This window comes from Botrytis byssoidea (genome assembly GCF_014898295.1).
Source record: "Botrytis byssoidea strain MUCL 94 chromosome Unknown BBYS_003, whole genome shotgun sequence".
Lineage (NCBI taxonomy): Eukaryota > Fungi > Ascomycota > Leotiomycetes > Helotiales > Sclerotiniaceae > Botrytis > Botrytis byssoidea.
The window spans coordinates 470,362-496,589 of NW_024065844.1; the positions used below are offsets into that span (position 1 = coordinate 470,362).

Sequence of the window (26,228 nt, forward strand, 5' to 3'; positions counted from 1 at the left end):
AAACCATAGACTTTTGGATTATCGATAAACGTACTCCCTCCCCATTCCCCTCACCCCTCACTCTCTTCACATGTATATATCTTCTCATGTATCGATTCCAAATACATATCACCATCTCCAAGCTTCCATTCAGATACAAACTTTCATACTGATCTCAAACATTTATCTAAACTCAAATTCTCATTCAAATCCAAATCCAAACCCCCATCAACATCCAGATCCAAGGTCCAAGGTCCTCCATCTACCTATTCACCTATCCACCTATCCACCTATCTCCGGTGAAAAAAAGGAAGGACATAGACAACCCCTCACGCTCTCCTTCCTATCGATACGAAAACAGAGAAGAAAGAGAGAAAGCAAGAAAAAGATAAAACAAACCCAAAATCGTATCACATTTGAGAAAGAGACAAATGACTTATGAAATAAAAAATACAACAAATAGAAATAGCGGCTGAGGGAAAGATCAGATGATATTTCATTGAGTGTAGGGAGAAGAAATATTGTGAGTTAATGTGATTTTTTAGACCATGTTCTCTTCCCTGAATTTTGAGGTATTCTAATAGTCATCAAAGGCCTTAGAGGTACATGAAGTCAAATCAGCTAAAGTTTCGTGTCCTTCAAGTGATATGTAAAGAGAAAAACAACAAGTCCCACAGCATCATCATGTCATAAAACAACTAGATACAAACAAAAAGTCTCAAAATTTTATAAAACCACATATCTTATATTTCTAGTTTTCCTAATCTCTGAAAGTGAATCTTCAACCAACCAATAAACTATATACCACGCCAAATGCTAACATATACAAAATTTGAACTTAAAACTCATCTCTCGGGCCATTGCCAAAATATTGGACAACACCTACAACCATCTATACTCTAAGAGTTGCAGCTTCTTAAGAAGAAGCAACACATTGAGAGTAGTAGTCGTTTTGAACGACACAGGTACCCTCAGAGCAGGTCTTTCCACCAGTGCAGTTACCGTACAAAGGAACGGAACCAGTGGATGAAGCAGCTGAAGAGACAGCGGCGGCGGAACTAGCGGCGCTGGTAGCAACAACAGCAGCGGAAGTAGCGGTAGTAGCTGGGACAGCGATGGAAGTCTTAAGAGTGCTGCTAACCTTGCTGCACTTGGACTTGGAAGAAGCGGCAACTGGGGCAGCGGCAGCAGATGAAGAGGCAACGACAGCGGCAGAAGAAACAACTGGTGCGGCAGACGAGGCAACAGCGGCAGAAGAGGCGACAACTGGGGCGGCAGATGAAGCGACAACAGCAACGGAGGTAGCTGCCTTTGATGGAGTGGAAACAACGGCAGCGACGGCAGAGGAAGCGACGACGACTGGTGCAGCAGATGAGGCTGGGGCGACGGAAGCGGAGCTTGAGGCGGCAACTGGAGAGGAGCTATCGGCTGGGGCCTTGAAGGTAGATCCGATTGGGCCGTACTTGATGCTGGAGAAAGTAACATAAGCAGATCCGGAAGCGGCCTCAACTGTAGCTGGAGCTCCAGAGGTAGTGGCACAAGATCCACGGGAAACACCTGGGGTAGAAGCATCCTTGTCGGTTGGGTAGTCAGAGTCGAGCCAGAGCATGTTTACGTTGTAATCATCCCAGATGGAGAGAACAAGAACCATACCATCAGCCATCTTCTTACCCATAGCAGCCATACCACCATTCTTGGTGAAGTAGTCGGTGTCACCGAAAGCAGTCTTTTGGGCAGCGCAGAAGTCGTCGGTGATAGAGTTACCGGAAACACCAGAGATGTCAGAGCTTGGTTGTTCATAGACAACATCACCTTGAACGTAGAAACGCTTAATCTCAGTGAGGGTACCAGTCTCAGTTCCATCATCAGTGATGAATTGAGTAACAACGGAGAAAGGCTTGGTGGTATCAATGGTCATTCCACTTCCATAGAAGGTGGTGTTACCCATTCTGTATGGGTTGAAGTCACATCCATCTCCATCACAGACACCAGTGTTTGAGACACAGTCATTGCCAGTGCAAGCGGTTTGGGAATCGACAGTGCAGACGTGAGGGGTAAGAGCTTGGGCCATGGAGTTGGCTTCCCAGACATCGAACTCGGAGCAGCAGGATCCGATGTTACCGGTTCCAGAGTTAGCACTGTTGCTATCAGGGACCCATCCCTCAACATTGGCAGTACCATTGACGAACTTCATGTCTTGAGGACATTGAGCATCGCAGTAACCGGTACCGTACTTGGCACCTGCTTTGTTGGTGGAGTATTTGGACATTCCTCCGTCAGCGTCCATAGGAACGAAGTAGAGAGCGCCGTTAAGACCGCAAGGAAGCTTAGAAACATCGACGGTGAAGGTGAACTCGTTACCCAAAAGAGCAAACTCTTTGTAGGTAGTCTCAGAGTCCATGAGGTAGGTACGGGAACCAACGTTGCTTCCAGTGACGAAGCTAAGCTTCAAGGAGTCACCACTGGTGGTGATACCGTATGTTCCCTCGTAATCGGCACCGTCAAGGGCACAGTTGGCGGTACAGGTAGCGGCATCTGGGCAAAGAGTGGCATCCCAAGTGTTACCGGTATAACAGTTGGTGGATCCGGAAGTGGAGTGGAGCCATCTCCAGTTAGCATCAAGAACGATGCTATCGGCTTCATCGGTACAAGTTCCACCAGCGGCACATTTTTGAACGGTCAAGGCGGGGTGAGTTTCGGCGGTTGAAGTTCCAACTTGTTGAGCGCCGGCGCCGAGAAGGAAGGAGAAAGTTGCGAGCACAGCTGCGGAATACATCTTGAAGAAATGTAAAGTGAAAATAAGGAATGTGAGTTGCGAAAGAGCGGCAAGAATAAAAGAATGTAGAAAAGTACAAAGACTGTGGTGATGAAAAAAATAATACATCGAGGTACTTCACTACCTTATATACACTTCTTCATTCTTGAAAAGTAAGTATAGGAGTCGAATGGAAGTGGATCTATTCTACCTTATTCAAAATAAACTTTTGAGAAACTGATCAGGGAATTAGATTGAGCAATAGTTTCTAGCTCATTTTGGCCACTTAGCCAACCGCCGAACGTTCAATCAAGGTAGAAACACTATAGAAGAAATCTACCAAAAGGGATGAAAGGAATGACCACTTTTGATCTGGACAAGCAAAAAATCGTAAGCGAACTAATCGTAATGATTGACGAAGTGGATAGAATGTCAACGGAGATGACAAGGCTCGATATTCATGTTTCCAAAGGAGTCGGTTAACTTTATTTGAGTCCACTAGTGTTGAATTATGGAGCAACATTGTGAATTTGACTCCACCGAACAAGATCCTTAATCAATTTTGGAAATGAACTCTGGTTAACCCCGCAGATTTGTTCAAAGATCGGATAGATTGATGCTTGTCGTTTATGCGATCTGGTTGGAGGGAGGCCAATCGGTGTAGTCGATACGCTTTACGGATTTCTGCGGATATCCGAAAAACGTTAGCTTTTTCCCGTTTCATGTATATGGAATGCTACTGTATCCGAAGTTCCAAGCCTACCTTTGACCGATATCCGATCTTAATGAAACAAATCGCTCGCTTCAATTTTTCCTATTGGTACATAGACGCGCTTACATTTCATCCAATTTCGTTTATGATGGGATTTTTGTATTGAATAGAAAGGTTCGGAGAGGCGTAGGTTGGTGATAAGGAGAAGTTCATCGAATAAATGAAAAGCCAAGAACTATTTTCCAAACAGCGCTTTCATGCAAGTGATAAAGGGGAACATGCAGATCCGTCATCGAAAAGAAACAAAATGAAATAGATTAATTGGATATTTCAGTAACCTCATATCAATGTACCATGCCATCTATGTCGGACGAATATGGACGATATGGTGGATTACATGAATGAATTGAGTTGAAGAAAATAAGAGGCTGTGTTCAGTTGAGAAGTGGATGGTAATGTGGGGTACAGCACTAGGAAGCTAGCTTTGCACTAGTCAAAAACACGTGATGTGTTTCGACAAAGCCACATCTCAATCTCCGAATACCTGCAGCTACCTACCTAGGTACGGGCGTACGAGGGTACCTAGTAGGTAGGTACCTGACCCTTAGAATTTCCGTGGGAAGAGTCTGGCCATGGAAATTCACCTAACTTTTCATCGCACACTTTTCTTTTGATATTAAAAAGTCGTCCAAAAATACCAAAATCAATATTTCATTTCATTAAATCTCCATTCGTACACTCAAAACCAATCAAAACCTTTAAATGACCTTAAATTCACAATCAAACGAAAAGCAAATGAGGTTAGTCCTCGAATCCTTTTCGGAAGCTTACTCTAGGATTACAAGAGGCCCTGGTAATCCTACGCCTAATTGTTTGGTTTATAGTGCTACGACTCAAGTATGATGTAAGAAATTTGAGAGGAAAGAGTTAAAGGGGGCATACACGTGGGTTGGGGTAGGTTTTGTACTCGATGAAACAGAGGGAGGTTTGCATGAATGGTGGTGGAGAGCCGGACTCCGTTGAGCCGATGAGCCGTATCGTATGTCTTACTTGTAATCTAATATGAGGTATATAACATGCGGAAGTCGTAACGATGATGGGACTTCAGGATGTACCACTATTATCATGTTCACGTTCAAGAAGAAAGCAAAAGCACCACAGACTTCAGATTGAGGAAAGGGTTTTATCAAGTTTAACCTAACTTTCTCCGTCTGAGTTCTACTCATATTCGTCTACCACGCAATACCTCCCCTGAGAAGAAGTGCCGCTAAGGTCTTACTCGATTTTTGTTTATTCAAATACTTTTGTTGAAAAGAAATAAGATGCGTAGAACTAGAGATATATCCTTGGTGGTGCTTAACCATGGATGATAACGCATATACTTGAATCGACCACATGCATAAGAGAGAAATTTGTGGTATATGGAGATGTGGATTCTGAAGACCGAAAAGAAAAGATGAAAAGCTTGAAATTGAAAGAGTAATGCTGAATGTTCAGATTCGATGAATGTATTGAGCCGACTCGTAACCAAGGTGACCTCCATCCGCGGGTGATAGTCTGAAACTTGTGTTAGCTTCGTATAAAATTTATGTTCGAGAGCCCACGTACGATTCTTTCCGTATAAAACTTGGGATCATATCGACCTCAACCTCACTTCCAATCATTTAACAAAGGATAACTAGCCAGGTACTTTGCGCGTTGTATGTTCGCATGCGCTTAATATTCAACGCATCGATCCTCACTTCGAAAGCTTTTCGCCTTCTGTTAGATTTACAGAAGATACTTGTAAACATTAAACTAAATCTCCTCTAGTACATGTTGAGGTGTAGAAGCAGTGGCTTTACCATTGACCGCATAGTTTGAAGTGGTATTGCCGTGGATGATAGTAATATGGTATTTATGGAACACAGCTGGTATAGTCAAAGTGATATGTGGCTCTGTATGTTGGTTAACTTGAGCTAGTCCCAGTCTGATAGTGCGAAGTCTGAGAGAAACACACCTTTGGAAGTACCAGTAGACATATCTAAGCTCATGGTAATATTTTTCGACGGAGGAGCTGTTCTGGCTACATTTGGAACGTTTTCACCTAGGAAAGAAATATTAGTATTTCCTCGAACTCGTATACGCTATTCATTGACTAAAGATAAGGTTGAACATACCCCTGGCTCCTGTATGTTGGTCTTGGTATTGCGTCTTGCTGCGAGATGCATCTCCCAGAATTGAGTCCAATTTTTCTTTCTCATCGTCGAAGGTCTCTTTAACGTAAGGCTTGCGAGGCTTTCTCTTTCTCTTTGATGCGATTGGAATTTGCATTTCAGCACGTCTTTTACCTTAAAGATGGATGTTAGTACTAAAATTGATGTGTATTGAAAATTGTTAACTATGGCTAACTATGGTTAAGGATACCTTTGCGCTTGCTAGAATGCAAGCGATTATCTGTAACAAAAAGTTCACTCTCACTTTCTGCAGATTCCCCTGGCGTGTCAGGTATATGGTACTCCTCATCCAAGAAAGTTGGCGAGTTTAGTCTTTCCTGCTTGAATATGGGGACAATGTATTCCCTGGATCTCTCGAACCAGACCCTTCGGTGCGAGCGCAAGAGTCGGAGGAATACATGTCGACGGCGTGTGAAATTGATTCTTTCATAGAAGTGATAAAAATCTTTGACAAGTTGCGGAGAGCTTTTAGAGAGAACGGAAATTTTTAAAATAAGGAAGTTGAGAGACCTCGACTTTCGTTCAAAGCTTAAACAAGTTCTCTGAGATTAAGATGCAAGACGTCAATCTATCAAGATTTGAGAAGTGACGGTAAAAGATAATACGTAATTCTTGACGAATTTTAAAGGTTGAAAGAAATCAAAGATAAAGGCAAAGGAAGTTGAGATGATGTCGTCGCGGGGAAGTCGAAAAGCACGCTAACGAAATTTGTTTACCTTCTTAATGTACCTTATTAACTCTCATGGTTAGGTATATTAGCTACCTAGGTATCAAAGCAGATTTTTTGGCATGAAGACTAAGTACCAACGGTCCAGAAATTACAAGTTGTCGTTCCTTGTGTCTAATACCTGAGATGAAAGAAGTGAGCTGATCCCAAAACGAGAAATATGTATGGGGATTTGACATGTCTTTAATTTAAACCCAATGATTGTTCAGGGCGTTTGAAATATTGGTGGATGCCTTTACAATCAAAAGAAGACCGAACATGAGCACATTTAGAAAGGAAGAAACGGTTGGCACAGTGCTTATATCTTAGAAATTTTTTCTCATTCTATTCGGACTATATAATTAACCAGAGAGTGAGACAAGAGAAATATTTCCATGTTCACCTCCCAAGCTCTGGGACTTCGAAACGGATCTAGAGATCAAGACATAAATCTGCGATTTCTATTATCCCACTTGATACAAGTCAGTCGAAATGATCGAAGAAATAGAAAGATGAATGTAATGGCGATTATTCACGTTTCGTAAGTGTATGAATGATATCAATTGACTCTTGATATAAGACAAGCAACGCTCGAAAATGAAGATTCTCTCTATCTTTGATTTACAATTGTGCATGACGAAGAAAATTCTCGGTATTTGTTCACAACAGCATGAGGCTTCCCCTTGGCGTTGATACTGCTTTCAAGTTGCTTTGAGGAAAACTACAGAATCACTAATTGATGCTCAATACTCTTTTCATGAGCTGAAAAGAGGTTGGTTTATTGATTGGGTTTTCTTCTTGTTATCTACATCATAGCTATTCTCGTGATGCCAAGAAGCTTAGGTTTGGGGAGGCCGAATACTGATCCTTGGTTGTTGGCCCTTAGAGCTGCAAATACCTTGACGATTTCCTTGTCATTTTACCCCGAGGCCCAACCGTTCAAGCAATTATGATCCTTAATTGGGGATCTGAAGGTTGATTTTATATTCAGTGTTCGGTCCGTGAATTCGAATTGATGGGGATGATAGAAGTATCATATGTGTTGACGAGAATAGCCCGACAGAAACCGATTCAAGAAAAGACGGGATCTTTGAAAGTGGTTCAAAAGACCAAGGCTATATAATAAAGGGAGGAGACCCATAGTTGGTCCTTTGTAACTGAAGGGAGCTTAATCTGCCCCAATGGCAGCATACCAAAATGGGCGCATTTCCGTCTAAAAAAATTCATCACTTGCTCTTGATGGCTGAGACGAAAGGACCATCAGCTCTAAAGTCTTTGAATTGTGCCTTAAGATGTGTACTTCGACATTGAACATATATCATTTCGAGCTCACGCGTCTCTGGTAAAAGTAATTGCCACACTTCATATCCTGTTTCATAATTGGCAAAAGACACGAAAACAATGTCTCAACTTTCCTTGCACGCAATCGGCCAGATTCAGCTGACCTACGAGAGTATATTCTTATCATAAACATCTGGATTAGACGACCTACCAATTCGTGAACTGTCTTCAACATAACACACACACCTGCCGTCCATGTGCCTCCAAGTTCACTCTCTAACGGCTCCAAGATGAAGATAGATAAAGTCTTGGTATCATCTGGTAACAGATAAAAATCAAAATAGTAATGTCATTTTGTGTCATCATCGAATCTAGATCTATACATTTAAAAATGCTACGAGATATGTCAATCCAGGGTATTTGGGATGACGGCCCACATCTACATTCCATGTCAAGGGGTACATGACGCAAAGATAAAAGGTTAGCGAAGGACATGCTCATGGAACTATATTGACTTGGAAGCTTCAAAACGAAGGGGTCTCATAGCATCTTAAAGTCAATTTCCTGTAGATGACTTATGGTGGTTGATGTGGGGTGAAGGGTGGTATTAAATGTAGTTTTGGTAAGAGCAGTGGAGAGATAAGTAGAGATTGAAGGTCAGGTCGCCGGAGAAGTTGAAACCATCATTGTAGTTTCTGAAGAAAACGTTGGATGTGGGCTTGTTATTGTGAAATCTTAGCTGGAGTGAAACAGATCAAAGTCAATCCAGTTAGAACATAGGGGATGAGGAAATGCTAATTGCGAACTACAATGTCTAAATACTCAATATAAATTTGTCCATCGTCCGTTTCATCTTATTGATATGCTAGACTAGTCCAGATAACAATAACCCGGATACAGTATCGCGCAGAAGGGTATCTTTGATAGGGGATATGACTGTATCGCTAGTAGATGGACTGAAAAAAGATACATACGAAGTATACACAGAATGAATGTATTGCTCTTATGGACTTCATCTAGTAAATAGATTTAGAACTCAAAAGCTACCTAAGCTAACCAGATACACACAAGACATGACTAAGTAAAGCGATGACGATGATTACTACATACAACCTTGGAAGAATGGAACCTTAACCGGCACTACCGTTTTCGGTTCGGGAGCTAGTTCCATTTTCAAGCGTGCAGCACGTGACTCGAAAATACCCAATGGGGAAATTTCTTTCAACAATGGGAATGGGACGAATCAGAACGCAGGAGAAAGCTTGCAGAGCTTGATGAATACCGCGAAAGTATAGCAGAAACTGTTGAAAATGACAAATAATGAACACGTGCGACTTTCAATGCATAACCAGCTAGAATTGTGGCCTCTTTCACAGAAGGAAACATGACACGATACATACCTAGGTATATTAGATCTCAACACTTTCTTCCAACATACCAATCCTCCTCCATGTTATTTCATGCATACTTTGGAAGTTCGACGGTGAACTGCGAATTCGCGCAGTAGGCGTGTTCATGTTGACAACAACGTCTCGTTGTTGGCCTCGCCCAGAATGTTCTAGAGTACCTAGTAGGCATAAATGTGTTGGTTCAAATGCCCGTCTTCATGCTGGACGTGTACGGTCCCATGCTATTGGAGGAGATTTGAGGATGAATCGCGATTCATATACAAGGAGGTGATGCAGGTCTACCGTATGATCGGTTTGAGGATATAACTTTGCTCCTGGGGATAACAACGATATAATATAAATAGTAAAAATTCAAACAAGATAGATATGGTTGGTGGTGATCGTTTCAAAATGATCCATTCATCAATGATCGATCAATGATTGATCAATCATTTCATTGCCCCAGGTTTTTCTTTGGTGGTGATGTGGATGTGGTTCACCGTTCACCATTGTGGTCGAGTGCTTACTAATGTCATGGATTATCGGTCTTCAATCGAATCTTCCACCGAAGAAATCGAAAAGCGCAACTTAACCTTAACCTATCTTGGATTTCAGCCTCTGATAAACTTTAATGCTTAATTCTACACAAGTAAAGAGCTATCAACCACATCATACCTTCTTCTAATCTCAACACATACAATCCCGGTGTGCAGGTTTCGCCTTTTTACAATTCCCTCTACATCAGAACATAGAAGTAGATCCCAGTCGCTATCGCACATAACTTTCTATTGAGCGCGGGCGCTGCATAATACCCCGTTTTGGACGCCACTGCATGATCTGTCACGAATTCTTTCCCTTGACTACTTTCCTAAGATCGCCCATCAACCCGTCAAACCTAGGCCGATACGTTTAATAGCTCTCCGAAATGGGTTCCCGCCAACGCAGAGATTTGGTTGCAAGACGAAGGCGGGTTGAGGACGAAGGCGATGATGAAGGAGCTCAAGATATTGCTGAACTTGATGACTACTCTTTGTCAGAAGGCTCGATAATTAGTGAGGATGAAGATATTCACGAGGGCGACGAACCTATCGATGGCGGCATTGCAAATAATGAGACGTCTGAATCGAACAAGATGAATGGGAATGGATCTAAGCTGAATGGTGGACAAACAAAAGCTAGCAATGGTACTACTGAAGCTTCAAAGTTCATAAATGGTGCCAATGATATGGAAATGATGGTTAACGGACCCAAAAGCTCTGAGCCGGTACAAACAGTACAATTTGAAGACTTTCGAGAAGACGAGACCAAAGACACCCCTTCACCGGCTATTGTCACATCTACTGCTCAAATGGATCGACAACAAGAACAGCCTCATGAAAGACGGAGGAGAGAACATGAAGAATACAAGAAAAAGAGAGATGCGGATCCAGCGTTTGTGCCAAATAGAGGAGCATTCTTTATGCACGACCATCGTCATGCTGGTCCTGCGGCGAATGGTTTTAGGCCATTTGGCAGGGGCAGAGGTGGTCGGGGTCGGCCCGGTATTGGAGGGCCCTATGCACCTATCAAGTATATCATCATCATCTCTTTCGTGGTTTTGCAATTTTGCTAACTTTATATAGTCACATTTCACAACCTTTGGAACCCACCGACGTTCAATGGGCACACGACATGCACGAAGTAATAACTGAACCCGTACCAATATCTACAAATGGAGCTTCGAATGGATCCCAAAGATCAGCTCCAGCTCCAAAATCCGCACCTCTCAATCGATCACTTTCCACTACGAAGCACATTGGAAATGTACAAATCCGTGTGTTCTTTGGAGATATGGAAAACCCTGTATTATTTCCTGGAATTCCAGTGAAGCAATATACGCGTCTACCTGATCATCGACCACCACTTCGTCGAGATAAACCTGTTCGAATATCCTTACCTGACCATCCACCACGTTACATATTCCCTGCTGTCGATAGATCATTCATATTCATCCCAAGAGCTATGCGACCTAATCAACAAGGGTTTGGTGGACGTGGCAGAGGAAGAGCTGGTCTTGGATCCGTCGGGGGTTATTCGAGACGTACGAGCGTTTTTGGTGGTAGCGTTTACGGAAGTACTTATACTCCAAGCGTTGCCATGAGTCGTCGTTCGTCCCTTGCACGAGAGGTCAATCGAGAAGCTCTTGTCTCACCTAGCGGATCGACAATGTCTAGGCCACAAATATCGATGGATTCATCGAGACCCGTGGTAAAATTACCGCCATCAAGCCAAGCTGCACAACCTCAACAATTTCAGGCACCTGAGCCTGGAGTAGCTAATGGATCTTCACAAGTCTCTTCTCTCGAAAATGTTCCACAACCTCAAACCTATCCTCTCCCCCAGAAGCCAACTCTTCGGGAAAACCGTCCGAATACAATTCCAATGCATCAACCTCGGCCTCAGAAGACTGTCTCTCTGGCCGACATTGAATCACCCGCATCAATGTCATTCAATCCTCCCCAGCAAAGCCAACAACCATTTCATCAACAGGTCCCCATCCAAATTAATGGAAATAGTTATTCGCACGATAACGTTCAACATTCCCGCCAACCATCCTATCCAAGTCAAGCTTCAACTGGTACCCCATTATCACAAATTCCAGAAAGAGCTATTCACGCACCGGCTTTCCAACCTAACCCTTATCAACAGCCAGCCTCCAACTACTACCCACAGACTTACCCCGTTTTGCAGCCCCCACAAGGATATTACTACCCTCAAACCTTTAATGCACCCATGGCTTCTACAGTTGGCACGACTCCTTTTGTACCCGCACAACAGCAGCCTCAACAAACATATAATCAACCTGCACCTCAGCCTGCTGAAGCTTCGACATCGCAAGCACCTCAAAATTTGGTAGCTCAAGAAGTCAATGGAATGGTGTATTATTATGACGCAGCGCAAATTCCAGCCGTTCCAAGTTTCCCAGCCGGCTATCAACAACCTCAACAATATCCTATGCAGCAAGTAGGAGGTGTAGTAGGAATGGGCGGTATGATGACACCAAGCCCGGATGGTTTCTATTACCCGCAGCAACAAGGTGTTGTGTATTACACACAATAATGACTTCTATAACTACTCCCGTCAAAGTCTTCATTCACGATTTGCAAGTCACACCTTTATAGTCTCTCTTAATGCCTTCAGCTATTTTATGCGTATTTTCTGAAGCGTTTGCTTTTTATCGTCTCTTGTGGTTACGAATGCGAAAAAAAAAGATATATCACTGTTCATTCTTCAGAAGCAACGGCTTGACTTCTCATATCATGTTTTTGTATCAGGGATGGCAATTCAATTCTTTTGATCTGGTTGGCATGGTTTTTTTTTGGTTGCAAGTTAGAGCTTCTGCTATGCTTTTCGGGTCTACCCTTTTGCATTTCGATCTTCTTGATCATTCAGTCTCTGATTCAATTTTCTCGTCTTGGTACGGTGTATTTTCTCAATGATAATGGCCCCTGATGTTTCGATTGGAACAATGAACGAATGGATATCTCTTTCGGGTGGACGTACGGTTGTGGGATGGCCTTCTGCATTGGATCGAAACTTATGTTTGCTGTTAGCGAGCGGGTGGAGTCATGGATATCGATAGTGATAGCGGGAGCGGGAGTCGTAAAGTTATGAAGTAGTGGTAGTAGTAGTATTTACATAGCAAGAATTATTGTGTGGGGATGAATATGTTGGCGGATTGAACGTGGAATGGATATGTTTCCATGCCGCCTTATGATACATCAATTGAATTACCCTTCTGATGTTTACAGTCTCATGTGTTGTGTAATGAATGTCTAAGATCATTTGTATGGTGCTCGCTTAGTACTGAATTGACCCTGAGAAAGAATCATCGTTGGGAAGAAGCTCCTGTACAACATGTCTGTGTCAAGATATCTAAAACTGTAGGCTGTCGGTTGTTTAAGGGGTAAATGGATCGGATAATAAATACCAGCCTATTCGCAGGAGAAAAAAGAGGCGGAACTTGACCATTTCTATAATACCTTTACAACTCGATTACTTCTCTTGAATAATAAATGAAATAAAACTTTTCAATATTATTTGAAGAATAAAAAACTAATATATCTTTTAATTTTACTGGATTTATATAAATCATTTGTAATCGATTTTAATCTAATTAATTAAGAAGACTTCAATAAAGATTTGGGTAGTCAAATCCCGCCTGTTTTTTCTCATACGTATAGCCAGACCCCCCTTCGTCAGCTCGCTTCTTCAGTCCACTCGGCAGTTATGTGGAAAGGTGACAATATTCATATATTACAATCACTACGTATCCGAATAAAGGAAAATACTCAATGTGACCGACTGTGTTTCTTGTATATCTATAGAAGACTAGTCGCGAGCTCGAGCGGAAGGGGGGCTAAGAGTCGCTCTTCGTGTCTAGCTGGGTATGACAGACCAAAGACAGTTGAAAAAATGTATTAAAGTTGATGATAGGTTTGCTGGCTAGTGTATTGAGCCATTTGAATGATCTCTGATCAAGAAAACGTAAGAATCATTACTGAATGGATGGCCATCTGGGTATTCAAATCACAGTACATACATGGGCGATAACAACAAGGTTTGCAGTCTTGTTAGATAGCTTCTTCAAGGCTTGCCATGATGGTATTATACCGAATCTCATGGTGGTAAGCTTGAAACATCATCAATTCAAGGGCTCTAGTCATTGGGGCCCTACAAATAGTGCTAAACGTTCATTCATTTGTTATTGTATCTTTATAAAATATGCACAGCGAAAACCGTTAAGATATCACTATAAACAAGGATATCTTAATCCATTCATCTTCCCACCCAGGATTCATAATTTCATTTGTCCAAATACCCATTTAACCTGTACTCTTAACTCCGTCCATTTTCCTATAGCAAAGAAAAAAATCTATTCCATGGCGACGTCCTTGTCTCCTGCCGAATCTTCCAAAAGTCCATCAGAAACTGGATCCCAAGACCTCGCATTTCTTGGCCACATTCTCTTGTACAGACTAACTCCCACGGCATCTTGAGGATTAATCTTACCATCGAATGTCGCCTTGAAGTATCCATGGGTACCCAAGCTCTCCTTGATGAAACCACTTCGTCCTCTCTTAGTCCATAATTGGAGTGCCTTGAACCATTCCACATCTTCACGATTGAAGAACATGTAACGGACAGTAACAAGTCTCTTGTGAATTTTGTAAGGGTGACCAGTCAAAATGATACGCTTGGCAATAATTCGAGAAGTAGATGGCGGTAGTGATGTACCAGTACCAATCAAAAGGAGAGGCGCGGAAGAAGGCGCAGATTCGGAAGGTTTTTGGAAGAACAAAGTTGGAATAGAACCCCATGATAGAGGTCCAATGAAAGAAGCGACGGTTGATTGGCCAGGGTGGAGGAAACGATCGAATTTGTGAACGTCATTGGGGGTATTGCCACCTTGAGAGAAAAGTGGGTTGACAACGAAGCGGCGAGGTCCGCATTGCACAATCATCTCGCTCTTTGATTTGATAGGAGAAGGATAATCAGAGCTGAGGGTGAAATTGATGTTCAAGACAGCCTTCTTGTGTTCGTGGCGGAGAAGAGAGAATGCACTCAGAGGTTGAGAAGCATTATATGTCGATTGCAATGAACTAGGTACGTTACGAAGGTGGATATGAACTCTAGTTCCTGCAGCCACTCCACCGACCAATGCCTCACGAGTGACTTGGCTACGAGATGATTTGTAGTCGGGTACTTGGAGTAGGCGTCTCCAATCTTCTGGTTCATATGCTCTGTCTTCAGCTTCCTCCCAAGGACTAGTGCGCAGACTCTTTAGACCACGGAATTTTGCAAGACGCTCACGTGCTAAAACGTTTGGGTGAAGCTCAATCTCATCTGGAAATTCCCGGTCTTCTGCTGCCTCATCAGTTTTACGCCTTCTGAAAGCAGCTAGTTGCTCTGCCTCCGCTTCATCATCTGGATTGGGATCCAAAAACATCTCTGATTGTGGATATTCTGATGGAGCAGCTTCTGTAGGCTCTCTTGGTGCAAGACCTTCAGCTCCATCTTGAGGAAGAGCAGGTGTGTCCATAGTCATTTCTTCGTCATCAAAATCTTCCATATCAGAGCCTGAATCAGAGAAATGATCTCCGAGAAACCATGCTGATTGATAGTTGGATGTACCTTTAGGAAGTCGTTTTGGTGCAGCAGGCAAATGCGTCTCGTCGTCAGAGAAGTAGTGGTGATCATCAAGAAGTACACCACGTTTCTCTGTTGGGGCGACGGACATGGCGGCATCCTCATCGTCCTCCATCATAATCCCTTCAGGCGCAAGTTCCGCGAGATCATCCTGATCTTCACTAGGTGTTTCAAGAACAGTCTCATCGTTAGAATCATCCGTAGCCATTTCATCGGTTCGTCTCTTTTTAGAGGCCAATGGCGCAGCTGTGATCTTCTCAATCTGGAAATCACCCCAGTCTCCAACCGAGATCAATCTATCCGCTTTCAATCCCTTGCCTCTGACAAAACCAGTCAGTATGACATTCTGCTGCTCGTTTGTTGGCCATTGAACTTCATCAACAAGCATCCAACTTCTTTCTTCCCTCCATCGAATTCCTTTCGGGGCTAATGTGCATAATGATCTCATCAAATTGGCGCATTCTTGCCTTGAGTCTAGGTTATGTACTTTCTCTTGATCGGGGTGGAAGTGCTGAACGTATGATTTGAGTGATGAAAGAATTCCAGGTCTTCGTTTGGGTGGCTCAATCGTGTCAAGTCCTTGTACAACAGTCAAAGTAGTCGACAATCCTTGGCTTTCCACACTTCGGATGATAAGTTCACCCAACTCATCAACTTCCTGTTCCGGTGACAAAATAAAGACTACAAAGTCTGCCACTCTACTGGCATTCATGCAGCTAAACAACTCCTTCTTGGTGACAATATATTGAACCTTCTGCTTGAATCTGTCGATATCGGCACGAACAATTCCTTCTTCGGGCACATCAATCTCAACGTCCAGACTTCCGGTCAAGCCCCGGACTGCAGCAGCAGCATTTGCATCATCGCATAGCGGTACGAGAGCTACGATTCTTGGTGCGCCATCACGTCCTTGGAAAACATTCAAGTCTCTCTGATGTTCCTTATGTTTGGTATTCTGCTTCTGACGGGCTTGATTACGACGATCAAATTTCGACATAAGTTGTTGGTGAGGAGATTTTCGGTGACTTAAATCTTGGATCTTGCCTACGAAGATTAATATTTACTCATTCTACGTACGAAGCGGAGCTGACCTTTTGACAATTCCTTCAATGCACCCTTAGAAGCCTTTCTTGACTTGAAAGCTTTATGGGTTGTTTTCGTTGTACTCCGATGGGAGTGTTGTCCAGTAGGTGCTGGAGCCATATTGCCGTTGCCTCCGGCTTTAAATCTGAAAGGAATAGAAGCCAGATTGGAAAATTCAAAATCCAATTTTTCAAATTTTGACTTAGGAGATGGAATTTATGAGAATTTGGGTCATAACGTGGGGCTTGAGATTTTTTTGTGCGATAAGTCAAAGTTCTTATCTCTTTTATCGCTTATCGTTAAGACTACTTTTTTTGCCAGCGGCCGCTTGTTCCGCCTACAGAATATTTTCTACGAACTCATAGTTCACCAATATTTGCGCTCTCTTGGAATAGGTAATCGAAACACAGTCAATTTTACTTCGACCAAGACTCACTTGTCATATAAACATGGCAGATACAATGGAGTTGACAGATAATTCTCATTCGAATGGAGCGGTACCAATTAAACGAGCTAGAACAGAGCTGGCCACCACAGAATCAGAGTCGCAGTCGCAATTACGCCGTCGCAAGGAAGCCAATAAAGCATATGGAAGAGGAGGAAAGATTCCCATACATTCAATTAAGGATAAAAAGCTTAGGGGGAATCTCAAGAAGCTTGAGGCACGAAACAAAACTGCGATACTTAGAGCAAAAGATGCCGAGATTTTACTTGAGAACGAAGACGGATTCTTAGAACCGGAAAATGAATTGGAACGAACATACAAGGTCCGACAGGATGAAATTAAACAGAGTGTGCCTCTCGAGACTGCAAAGAAAGGCTTCGAGCTTAAGTTGGATCAATTAGGACCATATGTATGCGACTATACAAGAAATGGAAAGGACCTTATATTGGCTGGTAGGAAAGGCCATGTCGCAACAATGGACTGGAGGGAAGGACAACTGGGATGTGAATTACAACTTGGAGAAACTGTCAGAGATGCAAAATGGCTACACAATAACCAGCTATTTGCAGTGGCGCAAAAGAAATACGTTTATATATATGACGGAGCAGGAGTTGAATTGCACTGTTTGAAGAAACATATCGAGGTTACGAATATGGAATTCCTTCCTTACCACTACCTTTTGGCTACTGTTGTATGTAAAAAACACTCCTTTCAACTGCGTATATCTGACCTTTTTAGGGAAATGCTGGACATTTAAAATATCAAGATATCTCAACCGGTCAAATGGTAATGGAAATGCCTACAAAACTGGGATCGCCTACCTCTCTCACTCAAAACCCTCGAAATGCAATCCTTCATATGGGTCACCAAAATGGAACAGTCACTTTATGGTCACCTAATTCTACAACTCCCCTGGTCAAATTATTGGCACATCGTGGTCCAGTACGATCATTAGCCGTAGATAGAGAGGGTAGATATATGGTTTCTACTGGACAAGACATGAAGATGTCCGTCTGGGATGTTCGAATGTTCAAAGAAGTCAATAGTTATTTTACACGACAGCCAGCATCTTCAGTTGCTATTTCTGACCGAGGATTAACAGCTGTCGGATGGGGCACTCAAGTTTCAATTTGGCGGGGTCTTTTCACCAAGAACTCTCTAGAACAGGAGAAAATACAAAGTCCGTACATGGCATGGGGTGGCGAGGGTAAACGAATTGAGCGTGTACGTTGGTGTCCATTTGAGGATGTGTTAGGAACTTCACACGATTCCGGGTTCTCGTCGATATTGGTTCCAGGCGCTGGAGAAGCCAACTTTGATGCTTTGGAGGTTAATCCATTCGAGACCACTAAGCAACGACAAGAGGCCGAGGTGAAGTCGTTGCTCAATAAGCTTCAACCAGAAATGATCTCATTGGACCCCAATTATATTGGTAATCTTGATCTGAGATCTGATGAGCAAAGAAAGGCCGAGAAAGACCTAGACAAGAAGCCAGAAGATCCAATGGCTAAGATAAAGAACAGGGGTAGAGGTAAGAACAGTAGTTTGAGAAAGTACCTGAGAAAGAAGAGTTCCAGAGGTATTATCGATGATCAGAGGGACAGAATTGAGGAATTGAGAAAGAGTCAGATGCAAAGGGAGAAGAACAGACTAAAATCTACCGAGGAGGAACTTGGACCTGCACTCGGTCGCTTCGCGAAGAAAAGTGCTTAGATAATTTTGGTGCATTATTGTTGATATCACACACTATGCAAGGCGCTTTAAGGCATAGTGTAGGGATTGGGAAAAGAACTCTGTGGCGCCTGGTGTTTGAAGGTATTATCGAGGCGTCGCATACTACTTGTAGTAGAGCGTGGTGTGGTTTAGCTGTTAAATAATGAGAATCTATGCGGACCACTACAAGGGATTTCTTTCCATTCAAATGAATATCTACGTTTAAATTGAGGTTCTCATCTTCGTTCAGAGTGCATGCAGCCCTATTTACTTTAGCTGTTCCAAACCCTCCGTGGGCTTTGGGCCACCTCTTTCTTTGCTAACCCTCTCCGCCCCACTACCCTTCCATGCGCTCTCAATCAAACCAATAATATGTTCCATTCCAACTCCTCCTTTCACCTGAGCAAAGACAGTCGGGCCTCCTTCTCTCATCTTTCTTGCATCCCTATCCATAACATCCAAATCTGCACCCACGGCTTCGGCCAAATCTGTCTTGTTCACCACCAAAAGATCGCTCTGAGTGATTCCTGGTCCTCCTTTTCTGGGAATCTTGTCACCTCCACTGACATCAATGACGTAGATGATGTAATCCGCCAATTCTCTTGAGTAATTAGCGGCTAAGTTATCACCTCCCGATTCGATGAGTAATATGTCGGAAGTAAATTCACGGTGCAGATCTTCAAGAGCAGCAAGGTTGGCCGAGATATCCTCACGCACGGCTGCATGGGGACATCCACCGGTTTCGATGGCACGAATACGTGATGCAGGCAGGGCTTTATGCTTGGTAAGGAACTCAGCGTCTTCTCGGGTAAAGATATCATTGGTAACGGCTGCGATTGAGTATTTTTCTCTGAGGGCATTGCAGAGTGCTAACATCAATGCTGTTTTGCCGGAACCTACAGGTCTGAACCGTTGTTAGTAAATAAATCACTCACAATGATTCTTCCAGTGACGACTACTCAAAAATAACAAGGGGATATCCATTGAAGTATTTGACAACAAAATTGTAGATAGGCACGTGACTCATTTACCCCTCTGGGTCATGGAGGGGTTCCATGGACAAAACACTTTCACGAATAGGACTCAGGAACACGTACCCTCCAATACCAACGGTAAAAGCTCTCTCAGACCAATTTCTCCCCTCTATGATTGGCATTTCTCTTCCCATATAACTACCAGGTCCATCGAGAATCTCATGAGTATGTCCATGGTCACCAGCTGGATGATCGTGAGAGTGGGATGGACCTCCTTCGTGAGAGTGAGACATGATGAAGTTATGATACGGAAAATTTATGAGAGAACGGAGTGTTAGAGAGATCACAAGCTGTTTAAAAAGTAACAGGTAATAAACAATCCACTTAGGTATGATATTACGATGTATTCCCAACAAATAAGAGGATTTTGTAATGATCTTCGAAATCAGCCTGTTGTAATCTCCTAGTTGCAAAAAAGTTAAACCTAAATAGTCTCATGCAATGCGCCCCTCTTCATTGGCTTGTGTGATTACTTTTATACATACGTACGATGAATGTACTGAGCAAACGAAATATGGATATCAAGTAGATGCTACAATGAGCAAACGAAACACATGCTTTCGTTTACAATTTTCCCATTTTTGATATGTCTTTTAATACTTGATCTAATCTACAATGAATGGGAATGGGTATATCATAAATAAGTGCCAAATGATCATGAGAGACGGGATGAAAAAATGAATTGCTTCATTTCACGTGATTTCACAATGACTCAACGTCACACGCTCGTGCCGAAAAAAATGCCCCGCCAAGTTAGTGCTACAACAGTGATATAAAACCCCCACCATCCCACATCAATTAATTTCTGTTCCCTTAAGGTGCGTTCCGTCTCCACATCACTTAACACACAGAGTGCGGGAAAGGTTTCTAACAGATCACAGGCATACAATTTCATTTCCAGAAAACGAATATTTACTTGTTGCTCTCATCAATTGATCCGATATTTCGACTTGGACGCGATTGTGAGGAATTCTATCATCAGACTATCAAAATAATCAAATTCACCGAATTTCAAGATGGCGACAGTTGTTCTTGGTGCTCAATGGGTACGTGCTTTCTGCGAAGATCTGCGGACATCAAATATTAACGTGCGAGTGTAGGGTGATGAAGGAAAGGTATGGCACATTGGGTTGGGAGGATTCCATGTCTGGGAATTTAACTGAGGGTGGATTAGGGGAAACTTGTCGATGTCCTCTGCAGTGAGGAATTGAGATTGTGCTGTCGTGCACAGGTAATTCTACCTCTTAAGCCTATGACGAATCCTCGAAAAAACATGTGTCTAATATTCGATGAAATATAGGGCGGAAACAACGCAGGGTAAATTGACGCGATGAAAGAAATTGGGGAATCTTCTAACTTACAATGACAGACATACAATTGTGGCCAATGGAGTGACATAGTGAGTCTCCGTGAGAAGCGATTCTCAAAATTCAAGATAATTTCGGACATTCGACTGATACAATACCAAACAGCGACTTTCACATTTTACCTAGTGGTCTCCTCAACCCCGACTGCCAGAACTTGGTAGGAAGTGGATGCGTAGTCCACATTCCTGGTCTTCTCAAAGAACTTGCCGCCATCGATGGCAAGATACCGGTTCCAGCGGGCAAAAAGCCACCTAGAGAGAGATTATTGATCAGTGACCGATGCCAGTAGGGTTTTCAATTTCCGGTATCACTGAGCATATCTGACAATGAGCTATAGTGTCGTTCTTGATCTCCATCAGAAATTAGATGGACTCGAAGAAGCCGAACTTGGAGGTGGTAAAATAGGTACTACCGGAAAAGGTAATTTACTCTTCGGCTCATGTAGAGACACCCTTTTTAACGAGCTAAAGGTATCGGTCCATGTTACTCAACAAAAATGGCCAGAAGCGGTGTCAGAGTTGCTGATATCTTCCGTGAGAGTTATTTCGAGGAAAAAGTTCGAAGCATGGCGGCTGGCGCCAAGAAGAGATTCGGGGACTTGTTGCAGTATGATGTCGAGGAAGAACTTGCTAGATTCAAGGTAAATTCGGTAATCCTGATCAAATGGTTTTTTTTTTCTGACATTTTCCCAGACCTACAGGGCTGAATTGGCAGATATGGTTATTGACCAACTCCCCCTACTCATCGATGCACAGAAATCCGACGCACCTATGCTGATTGAGGGTGCAAATGCTATCATGTTGGATATTGATGCTGGTACATATCCTTTCGTAACGAGCTCAAACACAGGTCTTGGTGGTATCTTCACCGGTCTCAGCGGTTTGAACCCAAGAAAAGTAAAGAACATCTACGGAGTGGTCAAAGCCTATACTACACGTGTGGGCGGTGGCCCATTCCCAACAGAAGATCTAGGAGAGGTCGGCACAACACTGCAAGAAGTTGGCAGAGAGTTTGGTGTGACGACTGGTCGTCGAAGAAGATGTGGGTGGTTGGATCTAGTGGTTGTCAAATACTCGACGGCTATCAACAGCTACACCGCCATCAATCTCACAAAACTCGACATCCTTGATTCTTTCAAAGAAATCAAGGTCGCCGTCTCATATCGCGATCCCGCAACTGGCGAAACATTGGAGTCATTCCCTGCTGATCTCGAAAGACTGGAGACCCTGGAACCACAGTATGTCACATTACCAGGCTGGAATAAACCTACCACTGGTTGCCGTAGCTACTATGATCTTCCACTTGCGTGTCGCCAATATTGCGAGTTCATTGAGAAAGAAGTTGGCGTTCCAATCAAATTCATTGGAGTTGGTGAGTTTTTCTTCAATTATCTTTTAATCATACCGGATCACTAATATGAAAATTACAGGCCCATCGAGAGATGATATGATCACAAAATAGATTACATGTTTTGTTTTCTACGTTTCACCAGTACCCCTGTATATCCCTGGAGATGAAAAATTAGATCTTGGTAGCAATAGATAGACACTGCAATTTAGCTTCCCTTTCAACATATCCGTTTACTGGACCTCCCCGCGTCATATTCTCCGTGTGAAGACCCCGGCGCTTACTTCCAGCAAAATGCAACGGGAAATGTGTTTCGGCCATTGCTACCCATCTCCCACCCCCTTCAAAAGTATTCATTATTCGGGTAAAATGGAAGCTCGATCGGATTTTCATTTGATCTTCGATTTGTTGCTTGTGGGGAGCAAAACTGCCTTCCTTGGTAACAATAGTCGGATCGGCTCAAACAATGGAGCCCCTATCTTTTTACATTTAGACTGGTCCTGTCGGCCCGCATATACATTCGAATGCAAGCATATCAAGAATAGTTTTTTATTATTGAAGATTATCAAGCATTTCCCGTAGGCCCAGACTGTTTGATATCTTTTTGACGCATTCTGAGTCAATCAACCTATCTGACAGCAATTTTGGTCCCATTCTTACTTTCCACGGTCATAGTAACATGTTTGAGGTATTCAAAAACCTCGTCCCTATTCTCGATTAATTCAATTTGTTGTGCAAGCCTAACCAAAAGATATGACAATTGAATCAGAACCTGGTTCTGGGCAGGGCACATTCTGATGCCCCCTAAAAATGGCTCGTATTGCCATTTCGCTTCCCAGAGCGGCCGGTCTACATCTAACCATCGACCTGGTTTAAACTCATCTGCATCGGCTCCCCATATTGCTGGGTCTCGTTGTAATGTGTACAAATCTAGCCCAACCACAGTACCCTTGGGTATGAATATTGGGGATTGACCATCTTCCCCACCACCTTTTGGTAGGATTGTATCTCTTAAAGATAATTTACCAAGTCTCGAGGCAGCTGGGTGTAAGCGTAGAGACTCGTTAATTATAGCCTTGGTTACTTTCAATGAGCGAAGATATTCGAACGTCAATGCCTGGCTTGAATCGATGCTATCAACCTCCATTTTCAATTTCTTCCATTCCCCAGGGTGACGAGCAAGTTAATATAACATCAGCAAAAGCAATAGCAGCTGTGTCTCGAGCCGGAAAGAATACGTTAATGATATGCATGCGGAGATCATACGGATCATGTGTTATCTTGGTCATTTCTTCCAGGAGAACATATCTTTTGGGTTCCATTTTCTTTTTGGGGTTTCGCTGTTTCTTCAAGGCTGATGATGCACGCTTGTCAACGAATGAGTGGACGTTGGTATATGCTTCTTTCCACCAAGGATCAAAATACGGTGGCCATCGAATAGGTTTGAATATGAGAAGTAATGCAAGACCTAATAGAGCACGGTCGAAGGATTTCATGAATATGTCTTTCTCAATGGGTGTATCTTCAGCGAGACATTCTGTTGATTCTCCGAATAGGAATTCGGTTGATGTGTCAAGAAACTTTGAGAGTGTTAGTCGATTGACTTCATGCTAGACACTTTGCCCTTTGAATTACGAACCAATTTTTTCACAAGAGGGAGCATATCAAAGGTCGAACCATCTTTTGGAACGAAAGTTAAGAACCGCGAAACGTGACGTTCAAAATTCTCTAGATCTGCTATCTCGGCTCTACTAAAGGTCGGTCGAACGAGTGATCCTGAATGTTTCCAGAATTCACCATCTTCTGAAATCGCACAAAGATTAACAACTTGAACAATCACTTCCTTCTATTTTTAGGGGGATTAACAATACCTGTGAAAATCCCACATCCGAGAAAGGGAAGTCCGATGGTTCCTCTCATGGGTCCAACACCCCAATCGTTAAAAGAAGAGGTGCAAATCGCTTGGATATTTTCAGCATGAGAAGTTTGGAGTTCCGTGCCTAATGAAATCATCAAAAATGTTGAGCCATGTTGTTGATGAAGTTCTCTGTATGCTTCGGAACGATGTCCTCCGGCATCTGCTTTTTGGATTTTGATAAATTTGTCGAGGCCTAAGATTGGATCGAGGTTTTTGACCTTGGGGATAGGCTTGCAGCCGTAGGTTTGGGCTGCTTGTAAGGCTCTACGGGTGCGGAAGTATGTGGTTAGAAGGTAATAGGGTAGGGTGGTTGCGAGGAGAATGGAAGTAATGATCGTTAGTAGAGATGCCATTTTGGGGGATTGTGGATTTTGCTACAGAATTGGTAGTTTGGTTGTAATACCATTCATTATAGTGCGAGGACAACGCTATATATACTTTTGTTTCTCTCAACAGCGGGGTTTTGAACGAAAGCAAGGTCTTTTGGTCTGTAAAGATGTGCATGCATGAAGCCAACTGTTGGCTTATGGAAGTTATGAGACCAATAGGAAAGGGTTATGTAGACGCGAGATATTAATCGTATGATTGAATAGCTTTTGGTGTCTTGTTTGGGTATGTTGTACATAATCTTCAGTTGTAGACTTTTATTCTATTTGTGGATGGGATTAATGTTTATTGAAGGGCGAGGTGTCGTTTTGAAAAGTTTAGATGGGGATTGACATCATCAATATTATTGATGGAGTAGTTGTATATTTTACAAAGTCGATATGGAATTCCGCAAGAAGAAGTCAAAATGAAATGAAACTTTCGAAGATGAAGGTTCATGAGCAAGGTAGTGTTAGATTGAATGAAGCATGTTTATACGACAACAATAAAGCATATAGAATGAGTGAATTCAACTGATGACGAGAGAATGCAAGAAAATAAGTGCTGCGGGCGGATTGAGAGAGAATGTTAATGTCGTTGAAGTGATCGAATGAGATAATCTGATGGAATGGGAGAATGGGTAGGACTGCATAGACAGTTGGTCATGATACGTTTTCTAGAATATCCCTCACGTTTCGAAGAGTTGACCTTCTCATGAGAGACGATGAAGCGGTGGGAAATGATTTCATTCAGTCTTTATGGTGGAACTTACTTCTTTTTCTTCCTGTGAAATTTGGCTCTTGAAGAGTATTGAAAAACTGAAGAGTTTTCGGTGTCCTAATCGCCATCAACTTGCATATAATCTAGATCTTAGACCCAACATCACCTAGTTTGGTAGACAATCTAATATTGCCAATAAACAATCAAGTGCAACATGTTTCAATAACCGGGAATTCATACCCCTTGTACTTTTGAGGCGATTTCTCCAACTGTTTGATCGTAATGACCTCAACAGTGAGTGACAACAAGGGAACCCGAGTAGCTAAAAACTCCCAACTTGCTATAGATATCTCGTTGCGAGATGTCCTCATACCGCGGGTTGCAATTGTTAGATGAATCGGATTTCTCTAATCATAATCGTCCCAAGTCCCAAATTTCGATCCTTGAATCTGGTTCATCAAACTGTGGGTTTGGAAGTAATGTAAAGTGTTAAAACCTACATCTTTACTCATTGAGAGTAAGTAATAGAACTTCTTGGTGCGAACTCTGTGTAGATACTCGAGACCTGGCTCTGAATATAGAACCATCATTTGCACGTACCGTTGGATCTCGACAGTCTCCCGGTAATACAGTTTGAGATTTACATCTGTCACTTGATAAGTGCAGTATGACGAACAAGCAAAGAACTTAAGATCTAGAGGACTTGAGAGCACCGTTATCATCTATATTCAAGGGTCCATTTGTCAGTCTACTGTTACTGACTCCCGCGGTATATTCTGTATTTTCCCAGAACTTATTGCATAAATCCTGGTTTACATCGCAGCCGCTATGAAACATGTAACTTCACAAATTCCCTCGGTAAATCTGGACAGACTTCTGTCATATATCACATTGACTAACAACTTTTCATGAAAATCCGAAGAATGGCTGTTCAAGAATAGATACAAAGGAGCAGAGACTCGACATAATGATGTAGCATAGTTCATTTTTGGTTGCCAGTCTACTAGTC

The 26,228-nt window shown here is 42.7% G+C and overlaps 8 protein-coding genes across 8 annotated transcripts; 3 read left to right on the top strand and 5 right to left on the bottom strand.

Moving 5' to 3' along the window:
* Nucleotides 1-895: 895 nt before the first annotated feature.
* Nucleotides 896-2,755, bottom strand: EAE97_001591 (uncharacterized protein; the record flags this gene model as incomplete). Its single annotated transcript, XM_038872102.1, has 1 exon — nt 896-2,755. One exon carries the CDS (start codon nt 2,753-2,755, stop codon nt 896-898), a length of 1,860 nt encoding a protein of 619 aa, XP_038736660.1.
* A 2,488-nt stretch (nt 2,756-5,243) lies between these two features.
* On the bottom strand, nt 5,244-6,213 carry EAE97_001592 (uncharacterized protein; the record flags this gene model as incomplete). Its single annotated transcript, XM_038872103.1, has 4 exons — nt 5,853-6,213; nt 5,606-5,776; nt 5,446-5,532; nt 5,244-5,383 (listed from the first exon to the last, which is right to left on the bottom strand). Exons 2-4 carry the CDS (start codon nt 5,757-5,759, stop codon nt 5,244-5,246), a joined length of 381 nt encoding a protein of 126 aa, XP_038736661.1. The 5' UTR covers nt 5,760-5,776; nt 5,853-6,213.
* A 3,423-nt stretch (nt 6,214-9,636) lies between these two features.
* EAE97_001593 (uncharacterized protein) lies at nt 9,637-12,822 on the top strand. The gene is made up of 2 exons (XM_038872104.1): nt 9,637-10,606; nt 10,660-12,822. Exons 1-2 carry the CDS (start codon nt 9,963-9,965, stop codon nt 12,134-12,136), a joined length of 2,121 nt encoding a protein of 706 aa, XP_038736662.1. The 5' UTR covers nt 9,637-9,962; the 3' UTR covers nt 12,137-12,822.
* A 935-nt stretch (nt 12,823-13,757) lies between these two features.
* EAE97_001594 (uncharacterized protein) lies at nt 13,758-16,562 on the bottom strand. The gene is made up of 2 exons (XM_038872105.1): nt 16,318-16,562; nt 13,758-16,270 (listed from the first exon to the last, which is right to left on the bottom strand). The coding sequence occupies exons 1-2, from the start codon at nt 16,427-16,429 to the stop codon at nt 13,953-13,955; spliced, it is 2,430 nt and encodes an 809-aa protein (XP_038736663.1). The 5' UTR covers nt 16,430-16,562; the 3' UTR covers nt 13,758-13,952.
* A 196-nt stretch (nt 16,563-16,758) lies between these two features.
* On the top strand, nt 16,759-18,467 carry EAE97_001595 (uncharacterized protein; the record flags this gene model as incomplete). The annotated part of the gene is made up of 2 exons (XM_038872106.1): nt 16,759-17,445; nt 17,493-18,467. The coding sequence occupies 2 exons, from the start codon at nt 16,759-16,761 to the stop codon at nt 18,465-18,467; spliced, it is 1,662 nt and encodes a 553-aa protein (XP_038736664.1).
* Nucleotides 18,468-18,734: 267 nt separating this feature from the next.
* EAE97_001596 (uncharacterized protein) lies at nt 18,735-19,734 on the bottom strand (the record flags this gene model as incomplete). The annotated part of the gene is made up of 2 exons (XM_038872107.1): nt 18,735-19,371; nt 19,565-19,734. The coding sequence occupies 2 exons, from the start codon at nt 19,732-19,734 to the stop codon at nt 18,735-18,737; spliced, it is 807 nt and encodes a 268-aa protein (XP_038736665.1).
* Nucleotides 19,735-20,340: 606 nt separating this feature from the next.
* Nucleotides 20,341-22,450, top strand: EAE97_001597 (uncharacterized protein). Its single transcript, XM_038872108.1, has 10 exons — nt 20,341-20,547; nt 20,602-20,616; nt 20,676-20,732; nt 20,802-20,818; nt 20,871-20,900; nt 20,974-21,153; nt 21,206-21,288; nt 21,339-21,508; nt 21,561-22,239; nt 22,298-22,450. Exons 1-10 carry the CDS (start codon nt 20,518-20,520, stop codon nt 22,327-22,329), a joined length of 1,293 nt encoding a protein of 430 aa, XP_038736666.1. The 5' UTR covers nt 20,341-20,517; the 3' UTR covers nt 22,330-22,450.
* Nucleotides 22,451-22,843: 393 nt separating this feature from the next.
* On the bottom strand, nt 22,844-24,486 carry EAE97_001598 (uncharacterized protein; the record flags this gene model as incomplete). The annotated part of the gene is made up of 4 exons (XM_038872109.1): nt 22,844-23,332; nt 23,409-23,795; nt 23,855-24,018; nt 24,087-24,486. 4 exons carry the CDS (start codon nt 24,484-24,486, stop codon nt 22,844-22,846), a joined length of 1,440 nt encoding a protein of 479 aa, XP_038736667.1.
* Between the last annotated feature and the right edge of the window lie 1,742 nt (nt 24,487-26,228).

Coding starts and splice junctions, on each gene's coding strand:
- EAE97_001593 (XM_038872104.1), top strand. CDS start 9,963: ATGGGTTCCCGCCAACGCAGAGATTTGGTTGCAAGACGAAGGCGGGTT. Junction 10,607..10,659: donor GGGCCCTATGCACCTATCAA/GTATATCATCAT, acceptor AACTTTATATAG/TCACATTTCACAACCTTTGG.
- EAE97_001597 (XM_038872108.1), top strand. CDS start 20,518: ATGGCGACAGTTGTTCTTGGTGCTCAATGG. Junction 20,901..20,973: donor GTGGCCAATGGAGTGACATA/GTGAGTCTCCGT, acceptor AATACCAAACAG/CGACTTTCACATTTTACCTA. Junction 22,240..22,297: donor AATCAAATTCATTGGAGTTG/GTGAGTTTTTCT, acceptor TGAAAATTACAG/GCCCATCGAGAGATGATATG.
- EAE97_001594 (XM_038872105.1), bottom strand. CDS start 16,429: ATGGCTCCAGCACCTACTGGACAACACTCCCATCGGAGTACAACGAAA. Junction 16,271..16,317: donor ATTGAAGGAATTGTCAAAAG/GTCAGCTCCGCT, acceptor TAATCTTCGTAG/GCAAGATCCAAGATTTAAGT.